The sequence below is a fragment of the Corticium candelabrum genome, chromosome 17, assembly GCF_963422355.1.
Source record: "Corticium candelabrum chromosome 17, ooCorCand1.1, whole genome shotgun sequence".
In the NCBI taxonomy this organism is placed as follows: Eukaryota; Metazoa; Porifera; class Homoscleromorpha; order Homosclerophorida; family Plakinidae; genus Corticium; species Corticium candelabrum.
Genome location: NC_085101.1, coordinates 6,264,360 through 6,274,305, shown reverse-complemented (window position 1 = coordinate 6,274,305; position 9,946 = coordinate 6,264,360). Strand labels below are relative to the sequence as shown.

Genomic DNA, 9,946 nt, shown 5'->3' with positions numbered 1-9,946 from the left:
CTTGTAAGCTAGCAAACCTCACACAATTTAGTATTTTTTCCAGAGCCGAATTGTTTAATCTTACGTTATGGTAGACACAAGCCTTGATGACTTAGTAACCACCTGACACTTGTAAAAGTGAAAATCTGTTTCCTCGTGGTAAACACGTGACCCTCATTAAAATCCAGTATTCCCAGGGTTCTTATGGGGGGACAGACTTTCTTAGCTATCATGCAAGCAGTAAGACTCAAGACACACGTTGAACAACGTACAGTAAGAACCAATTCATTAAATAGAGCTGAAAATCTTATCTCGCTAACTCTAAGGTCGTCATCCAGTGATATCTAGATCAGTACAATATCTGCTATAATGAAATGCAAGAGAATGTGAGGTATATCGTCCCTTAGCAGTGATCCTTGACCAGCAGGAACACCTTCTTGTCTTTCTCACAGGTAATAAACAAAAAGCTACGAGCACAATAGTAAACTCTGGTTGCCATAGCGCAGTTGGCTAACACAGCTATACAGTAGTCTTAGAATATATGATCACTTGGACAAGAGACTTATAATGGCTGGCTTCGAAACTAGTTGAATGATGATATGTAGAGCAGTAAGACAGTTTGCTTATGACAACGATCTCATTTTATAGTGGCAGGTGGAACTCGGGAGCCCATGGGTTGAGGCTGGAAAGAGGGAATGGAGAGAGCGCAGAGAACTGATTTAATGGTTTTGGCAAATATTTCTGCTGAGGTGAAATGGGGGGAGGAGACGATGATGCTGACAAGGATGAGATGCTACGAGACACCAACAATCGAAGGCGCTGTTGAGCAGTCTAAACGAAATAAACATTAGTTAAGCGTGTGGTGTGTGTGTGTGTGTGTGTGTGTGTGTGTGTGTGTGTGTGTGTGTGTGTGTGTGTGTGTGTGTGTGTGTACATGTGTGTGTACCTGGGACGACTGAAAACTCCCATAAATTTGAACCGGTATCTCCCCACTGTCAGTAACAACTCGTGGAACATTCAGAAGAGCTCCAGTCTGTGTCTGAATGTCTTGGATCTGCAACAGCAATCCAACATTTATTATTAACCAACTCCTTGCTACCACAACCAGCACTAACCATTGCACTGCCTCGTCCAGTGAGTTTGTCTATTAGATTAAAGGGAACAAGCACTTCAACAGTGAGGCGGACATCTTTCCCATTGGCCATCCCTTCCTCTTTCAAATGATTGAAAATACACAACTGTGCCTGCACAGACAAACCACCAATTCAGAACCACCACATCTCACTACTGGACTGAAATTCATGCAAGGTACCTTCCACTGAGCCTCAGCTGGGCCAGTAATTCGCACAGCCATCTCCGGATCTCTCTCACTTCCTCTGCATATCTACCAAAACATACACACAATGTTGGGAGGACACCCAATTACTAGAGTGAGATGTTTATTATTTTGGTGATAGTTACCTTGATGGTGGCCTTGGACAGTCGATTCATAGCTGGTATATTGGAACCCCTGGGACCAAAGACCATATGGAAGAAGACAGATGGAATATACATATAAACAGTCTCTATTTCCTGTAGACAAAGGATTCCAATTAGGGTATGTCCTAAGGGAATACATGCACCAATTGCCAATAAACCAATACCAACCTTCTCTTCTGGACTGTCAGTTGTATCATTCCAGTGAGACACAGGGTCACTGAGGGGTGAGGATGAACCAAGTGTCGAGTTAGAACTATACTGTGGTGGACTGGGAGACTACAATCAAATGCAAGAAGCAATGAGACAAAAATAACTTACCCAAAAAAAACAGAAATTAGCAGCAAGGCAGTACATCAACAGCCAACAGGCACTACAATTAAACTAATAGCCAAGACTCTGTTGCCATGTAGTCTCACACATATCTTGCAGGCATGTGGTAGTTGTCCTATTATTTTTGTAGCCCCAAGTAGCCACTGCCAAATATCTATTTTGTCTTAGTTTAGAATGGCTTCCCTCCTGTTATTTCTAGTGTGGTGGGCATGCCTCCATCCACTCCAATCCATACAAATCTATTCTTCAACCAGCTGTCAAACCATACGTATTTAACGTAAACACTAGGAAGACTTTGACATACCAGACCAGCTGGAAAACTAATTGTCTCTTATAATTATCTGCATTGCAGGAGATCAACTGTATATCCCAAGCAAATCACTGTACTAAAGTTCTGTTTATGGTAGACATACCATTGATCCTGGGGAATGAGATCCTCCTCTTGACATAACATTCCCTTTGGCACCTAACATTGGCATAGCTTGATGCTGGAAGCAGATAAATGATATCAGATTTTATGAGAACCAATTTTAGTATTTCTCTAGTGTCTTACCACCAGCTTTGCCATATCATCTTCATAAAACTGTCTGAGACGGCGACTAACCTCCCTTTCAGCTCTTGATGAGTTCTCAATCGTTCCAGTGATGGTAACTGTCCTTTCCATATTCCAAGGAGTCAAATCAGATTGCCTGTTGAGAAGGTGAACTTCAGTTTCATAAGGAATAAAAACAACACACAAATGGTCACTTCGAGATATTGACCCTTGTATTAGTATCAGTTGCTATCTTCTTCAAAGAATAGCCTCCCTTGCCTGCTCATAACCAAAAGTTAGTTTCACACATTGACACACTTCGAAACACTGCATACTCAACACACCAATAAGCCTCCCAATCAAGTCATCATGTGCCAACACCTTTAGAGGAATTGCTGGAAGAGGATGAATCCTGTCCAATCTGCAAAGGACAACTCAGTTTATTACATACACTGGGCTAACATGTTAGCAGTGCTTACCCATTCTCATAATAACCAGTTGTAGCAATCACTTCATCTTGCATTATCTTTAGTATCTCATAGCAAGCAGAAGAGCAACTATCCTCAGTTCCAAGGATAGTAACAGCCTACATAGTCAGCATCCATCATTTGTCACCCACCTACTGGGGTTTACCATGGACACTCACCTTCTCTAATGCACCTGGATTCTCCTTCCTGTGAACATCCACTCTATAACAACAACACATCACAGCTCACCTTCTGCAACAGTACTCTCAAAACCACCTACCTTGCCTTAGTTTTCTGAGTAAGCATCCTGATAGTGTTTCCTTCTCTTCCAATGATAGCACCGACCATATCACTGGGCACTAGAATTCTACAAACAACACAAGCTATCAGATGTCATAAAGCAGTTGAAACACCAACAAGGATCCAAGTCATGCAGCCATACTACTGTGTAATATGAGCTCCTTCTGAAAGTTATTTGTTTCTCTAACTAAGGAGGGTCCTACAAATTGAATGGCTCTCTTGTCAGTTTCCCAGATTAGATAAGTTCTCATATTTAATCAAAGCTGGCTGGAATGCAACATGACTGTTTCTTTTCACTGTCAAAGCTGTCAGTTGTCAAGCACTGAAAACTACAGTAGTTGGCATGCTGGGCAGGGTGTATAGTCACCAAACAAACCTCATTGAATATTAATAAGCAACCAAAGCAGTCAACCAACCTGAGAGGAAACTCTGTGTGCACTGATCTTGACCTATGTCCTCCACCTATCATTCGCTGTCCACTCTGCTGACCTGGTGACATGGACTGAAGGCTAGGTGGGGTAGATGGCCTCATCTCCTCAACAAACTTCACCTAAACAGTCATCAACAAGAAATTAACTTAATATATGAGAAAGACGGAGTGACAGGAAGGTAATTGACCTCTAGGTTAGCAAACTGTCCAGCAAGCACTTCCATCCTAAATTACTACGGATCAGTAAATCAGAAAAGGTAAGAGCGAAGTACTAACTGAGCTGGCAGACAAAGATAGGATGACTTATACAACAAGCTAGATACATAATACGTGTGTGACTGGCCACATAGAGATGAGAACAAACCCATATAAGAAAGGACTCTGTTTATTTATTGTCCTAGGATATAAAAGACTTTCCGCCTTGACAGGACATCACTATGCAGAGGAAATTAAGAAAATAGCAACACAACCTCTCTACTTTAATTCAAACAACAAAGAATTGCTACTAGCAGAGATCAACTATTTTATTGCCACTTAATTAAACCGGCAGCATGACTCACACTAAATCAATCCAAACAAGCAAATGCCCCAACTGAGACTACTAAACCAAGACCATATAAGTGCTCACCCTCAGTTTGATGCCTTGAAAGTCGGCTCCATTGAACTGTTGAGCAGCTCTACAGATACAAGTCAAGCTTACTATTTCCAAGATCCACTATTCAACACACAACTGCCAATATACATAGGAGTCTGCTACTAGACAGACAGTAAACCCCAATGTTTACGCTAAAGGTCAGAGATATGATGCACACAACAGATGTTGCAGGCACAAAAGGCAGAACATAACTATAAAGGGATGTCATCATATTAGGTAAGATAGCAGATGTCCATATGCCAACTCAACCCACAACAAAAGAACACAACATACTTACAATTCTGCTTGCTGCAGAGTCTCAAACACAACAGAGTACGTTCTGTTCTGTCCATCACCTATAATAAAAGGAAATAACTGTGTTGCAAACAGAAAGCAAGATGATCAGATAGCAATTAACCATCCAAGACAGAACAGGATGAGGATGATACCAGTATCTACTGTAGACTTATCTACCTCAACAACCACAGGAATGTAGCTCAACTCCATACACGTACTGTACAGTACTGTTCTAAATCTAGTCTGAAGGTGGTTGCATGACAGACGTAATGCAGACAAAGCGGTGCACAAACACAAGGAGGCATGACGCACAGCATCAGCAGCTCACCTGCTTCTGCAAGTTGACTGTGTAGAATATTCCCTGCGGTGCTCAGCGTGCCTTGAACCTCCTAAATATTGCACGCGTCATTACAAGAGAGTGACACATACCAGATGAAACACAGACACAGAACTTGGTGTAAAATTCAATGAAAATGATGATGATGATACGCAATAGAAGCAGATGGCAAAACCGCCAGTCAATATCCTAGTCTGGTCCGTCACATCAGGCGCACACTTACTACTGCTTACGATTGTACGATCATGCAGCGAATGTCCAAACTCGAAAAAAACCTTACCAGCCAACTGATGTGCGATGGAATGAGACCGACTTCAACTTTGCCCATGGAAATCTGTCGTATCCTGCAGAGAGAAACGCACCGCATTCGTCAACAAAACTGACCCTGACCGTTTCTCATCTAACGTGATTACACACTTAGCACTTTGCTACTTATTGGGTGACAGCAAGAGGCGACAAACACGGACGCTTACACAACTTTCGGCTTTTATCGCGTACAGACTCGAAAGGAAGCTCTAGCTTCCACGAAAACAAGCTCTATTGGCTGGGAAGCGAAACGCACTCCATGAATCAGTGATGTCTAACACTCCAGATACAACACTTAGCCAACACTTAGCATGAATACATAGAGTGAATGCTGCTAATTCAACATGCAACAACTCGACTTCTAGCCATAATCTAGACGAAAAATCGTGATCAAAAACCGAAGACGGATTGCACAGAGTAGAAGTGTGGTACGATTGCGATCGCGGAGCTACAAATTGCCGCTTGGCAATAATTAAAGAGGGAGTGTGACCAACAGTGCGTTGACGCAAACGCATAATGCGCACGTACATGTACTCCTTACCCGTTTGCTCTCTGCTGATGTGATGGCTGCACAACAAGAACCGAACCAAGCATGTCAGCACCTGTAATTAGGAAAGGTCACAAACGCTCATCATTCCGACAGCAATCATGCACTACGTGCGAACATCACAAGCTGCAAACTAAAACGTCAACCCATGCTGTTATTCAACGAGGTTCTAAACGATAGAAGACATTGAGAACCCCACCGAACTTTAGCATCAACACCAAAACTATGCGGCTTCTTACTCGTTAGCTAAGCACTTACCATTCAAACTGTTCAATGCCTTTTCCGCATCTACCGTCTCTTCAAACACAACAAATGCGTATGATCCCTTCATAGTGACGCTGTTCAAGCCGCCGTACTGGCCGAAAACGAGCTGTAGAGCTTCCTGGTCTGCCTCTGGAGGCAGATTTCCAACGTAGAGTGTCTGAGTCATGTTGATTACACGAGACTTTGAATACCGTCTGATGCTCAACGCAAATAGCAAAGCCACCCGGCGACCAGCGCTGGTAGTGGGAGTTTGAGCTGTGCAAGGAACGAGAGCCGACGACTTCAAGTTTAGAGTGGAGGTAATGCCTATTACAAGATCCGTTCCCACGGCATTTAGACCGCCCAGAAGTTGGACCTCCCACTCACGTGACATCCGCACTCACCTCTCACGTGCGGCGTTTCCACAGCTACAAGCTCCGCCTATGCGCTTACCTCCGATTTCGGCTCCGTTCCGCGCATTAAAAAATTTCAGTACAAATTCAGAATCATTTCGCTATTTAGTTGTTGAACAAGTTAGAGGGCTATGACGCTTGTGTATTTCCCTAGGGGCTGTACATCCTCCGCACCACGTGCACGCGTAGCAACTTCTCACGGATCGGCCGACTCCACCAATTACCATGCTGTAGATCATCACCGGATTGTATTGCAACGGCAACACACAGCGCGCTGACAGTCTCGGTTCGACTGCTATAAATAGTAGCAACCGACTCGATTGCTACTGGTACCGCTACAAATAGTAGCAACCATGTAGCACCGACAAACCAATCAGATCTCAAACAGCGGCAGCGCACATTCCAAGCTCCATATCTTAACGTTTAAACAATGTGGCAATAAAATGATGTAGACTATGATAGCATTCGGCTGTCAAACACCCAGGAAATTCCTCACCCTCCGCCCTACTTTGTCACCTAGTTGTAAGCTTGCGTGTACATGCACGTGGGTAGTAACCTGGCACCACTAACGCACCGCCCGGTCTCAACACAAACCACCAAGATAGCAAGCAATCCGACTCTCATGCAGGCCTAGCAATCAGTCCTCGAGCCTGCATTGCTGTTCTGTGGCTTCTTCTGATAATCAGGAACAAATATTTTTATACCAACTTCTGCTCTGCCTGATTCGCCGGTCACCGCATCCGTGCGACGACGCTCTTTTCTTCTGGAAAATACACAAACAGGCACGTGAGATGGGGGATGATCAGAGGGTGCCGACCATGAGAGCTTGATTACTGCTTTCGTTTGTCGTCTTCTAGTGCTTTTAGTCTGACTTTTCCTTCGTCATCTTCTAGGGTTGAAAAATCAGGGTCGGTTGTTGTGTTGTCGATCAGCTGTATACGCACATGTACAATACACTTGGTGGGAAACTTGTTTCTAGTCAATTTACCTGCACACCAATCGTGTCTCCGTCTTTGAGATAGTAAGGCGCATTTCGAAGGTTGACTTTCTTCTGAGCTGGAGTTTGGGTTTTCTTCTTCTTCCCTTTGCCACTTGGAGGGCGTGCAGCAACCTGCATGGACAGTTTGGGGCACAATCGATGAGACCAAATGCATCAGCCACTACTGCATTAGTCTTAATTAAATGTCTTTCCACTTTAAAGGCAATAATCAGTAGTACATGTTAATTCTTGGATAGTAAGGTACTCAGGCTACGTTTCCTACATCTGCTCTAGAGTAAAATGATGCAGATAGTTCAAACTGCCATTTCTCATCCATTCGTGTGTGTGTGTGTGTGTGTGTGTGTGTGTGTGTGGTGTGTGTGTGTGTGTGTGTGTGTGTGTGTGTGTGTGTGCGCGCGCGCGCGTGCGTGTATGCATAACTTCGTGCTCACATACATAACTACTGAGATATTTGACTGAGGCGTGTGGCATGCCATACCCACCTGGCTATAATCTATATGCATAATACTCTATAATACACACTGCTGTCTATTCAATACATTGACCGACAGGTTGCATGTCAGTAGAAAATTAATTAGTCATGCTAAACTACACCCAGCAGAGTCTAATCTAAATAGAAAATTGATATCAACCATTATACAAACCTGAGCTGGCATTGCTTTGATAATCAGCCAATCAAATTTGTCCGGAAAATGCTTGGCAAGAACAAGCCTCTCAAGAGGAAATTCCAGCTTATCTGCTAGGCACTGCCTTAGGGACTGAGGCGTCGGAATACTTGTAGCATCAAACATCACCTGACGAAACATAAATTCAGCAACAGACCAGCACACAGTCGACTGTAGTCGTTCTTGCCTCTATAGGCGGTCCATACTGCCTCTGCTCTACTAATCGAAGTCTGACGTTCAATAAAATACTTGATTGGCTACAGGAATAGAGCAAGTGCTATACTGTAGAGACTAGAAGGTGCTACGCACCCATGTTAAAGGAAGCCATTTGTATAAAAACCATTACAATCAAAATTTGATGTGAAATACATACACACAATACAGTAACGTCTGCACATGATACGATGCAATATATACTATGCAGTCACGTGATCATACAACACACGTGCACACAATCGCACACACGCACGCTCACACACACACACACACACACACACACACACACACACTGACTGATTGACTGACATGCACACACACACACACACACACACACACACACACACACACACACACACACACACACACACACTGACACCTCAGTCACCTCAATACGAACACCTGAACAAATATGACAAAACCAATCTACGCTGAGAGTGGCAATACAAACATTTCTGCTACAACATCTCAGTATGCCGACCTTTCTATTTGCAGAGGTAAGTAAGCTGTAATTATCATAACCAACTTACTAAAGTATCAAACTCCAGGGACCGTCTGAATACAGTTTATTTACTCGTTCTATTACTAATAAGGCTTCCTGTAATGACTGGTATTCTCCATACTCACATTCAGACTACACAATTATATGTACGTGTACACTGCATGAGCTAAAAAAAATTCAAATTTAAGGCAAAAATAATGTATGAAGACAAAAACCAGACAAAATTTAGAGCAGCAGACTAACAAGTGAATAGGCAAATGCTGATAGACATAATCACACAAACATGTGGACACATGACACCCACCAAAAGCTATTAGATGGACAAACAGACAGATGAACAGATAGACACTCAAACAAACAACATCAGACAGGCAAACACATACCTAAGATTTTCCTTGTGATCCAATACTGTGCAACATATTGAGGTAGCAGACGATATTTTGTGATTTCTAAATTCATCACAATTATTACTTACACACAACCAGTGGTAGACGTTGCATTTACTTTAGTGTCAAGTCCATTCTTCGATAAATCTTTGTGGGCCTGCCAGGAATGCCTTGCAATTCTTGCAGTCTCAGATAGTTGAGAGACGGCAGGTCACATTGACTGAGCTATGATAAGAGAGGAATGGTACCATAATACACGAGGTATAAATACAACACAGACAAGAGCATGAAAATAGACAAACAGACAAACATGCAGACAGACAGACAGGCACGCAGGCAGGCACGCAGGCAGACTGACAGACAGACAGACAGACAAACAAACAGACAAACAAACAAACAGATTAACGTACTGACAGACAGACAGACAAACAGACAGACATGTACACAGACAGACAAACAGGCAGGCAGGCAGGCAGGCAGGCAGACAGGCAGACAGACAGACAGACAGACAGACAGACAGACAGACAGACAGAAGACCAACAGACAGACAAACAGACAGACCAACAGATAGACAGACAAACACAACAGATAGACAGACAAACAGACATACAAACAAATCGACAGACAGCCATACAAACAGACAACCAGACAGACAGACAGACAAACACAGAGACAGACAGACAGACAGACAAACAAACAGATAGACAGACACATTAAACAAGCATGCAACAAACACACACCTACATGCACGCACACTGACACACATTGCTATACAGACAGACACCCCAAACAATCCATCACACACAAATACCTCTGGAAGTGTCATAATGTGAGCCTTCAGATCAGCAAGAGTTGCTTCCTTTAATATCTCCACGTCTCCAAT

At 43.2% G+C, this 9,946-nt stretch overlaps 2 protein-coding genes across 3 annotated transcripts in view; both read right to left on the bottom strand.

Moving 5' to 3' along the window:
* Positions 1-248: 248 nt before the first annotated feature.
* On the bottom strand, positions 249-6,458 carry LOC134193399 (insulin-like growth factor 2 mRNA-binding protein 2). 2 transcript variants are annotated; one of them, XM_062662233.1, is made up of 20 exons: positions 5,897-6,458; positions 5,633-5,693; positions 5,066-5,129; positions 4,777-4,837; positions 4,450-4,507; positions 4,146-4,194; positions 3,504-3,637; positions 3,068-3,154; positions 2,967-3,009; positions 2,800-2,906; positions 2,656-2,741; positions 2,536-2,599; positions 2,342-2,477; positions 2,202-2,276; positions 1,627-1,734; positions 1,441-1,551; positions 1,292-1,363; positions 1,095-1,223; positions 926-1,033; positions 249-810 (listed from the first exon to the last, which is right to left on the bottom strand). In XM_062662233.1, exons 1-20 carry the CDS (start codon positions 6,273-6,275, stop codon positions 622-624), a joined length of 2,121 nt encoding a protein of 706 aa, XP_062518217.1. In that variant the 5' UTR covers positions 6,276-6,458; the 3' UTR covers positions 249-621. The 2 variants fall into 2 exon arrangements, with proteins under 2 accessions (XP_062518217.1, XP_062518218.1); XM_062662234.1 differs by having other exon boundaries at positions 2,665-2,741.
* Positions 6,459-6,921: 463 nt separating this feature from the next.
* LOC134193400 (ubiquitin carboxyl-terminal hydrolase 40-like) overlaps positions 6,922-9,946 on the bottom strand; it is a 21,894-nt gene continuing 18,869 nt past the window's right edge. Inside the window, exons 33-40 of the mRNA XM_062662235.1 lie at positions 9,875-9,946; positions 9,182-9,288; positions 9,061-9,126; positions 8,147-8,216; positions 7,939-8,088; positions 7,283-7,405; positions 7,129-7,226; positions 6,922-7,057 (exon numbers count right to left, since the gene is read on the bottom strand). The exon at positions 9,875-9,946 is cut by the window's right edge and continues 27 nt beyond it. Coding sequence (XP_062518219.1) covers positions 6,925-7,057; positions 7,129-7,226; positions 7,283-7,405; positions 7,939-8,088; positions 8,147-8,216; positions 9,061-9,126; positions 9,182-9,288; positions 9,875-9,946 — 819 coding nt within the window. The 3' untranslated portion in view covers positions 6,922-6,924. The remainder of the gene's footprint in view (positions 7,058-7,128; positions 7,227-7,282; positions 7,406-7,938; positions 8,089-8,146; positions 8,217-9,060; positions 9,127-9,181; positions 9,289-9,874) is intronic.

Excerpts from the sequence above, each read along its gene's own strand:
- LOC134193399 (XM_062662233.1), bottom strand. The coding sequence starts at position 6,275 with ATGTCACGTGAGTGGGAGGTCCAACTTCTGGGCGGTCTAAATGCCGTG. Across the intron at positions 3,638-4,145 it reads TTCAAGGCATCAAACTGAGG|GTGAAGTTTGTTGAGGAGAT; the intron begins GTGAGCACTTAT and ends ATGACTGTTTAG. Across the intron at positions 2,742-2,799 it reads ACTGGTTATTATGAGAATGG|ATTGGACAGGATTCATCCTC; the intron begins GTAAGCACTGCT and ends TGTCCTTTGCAG.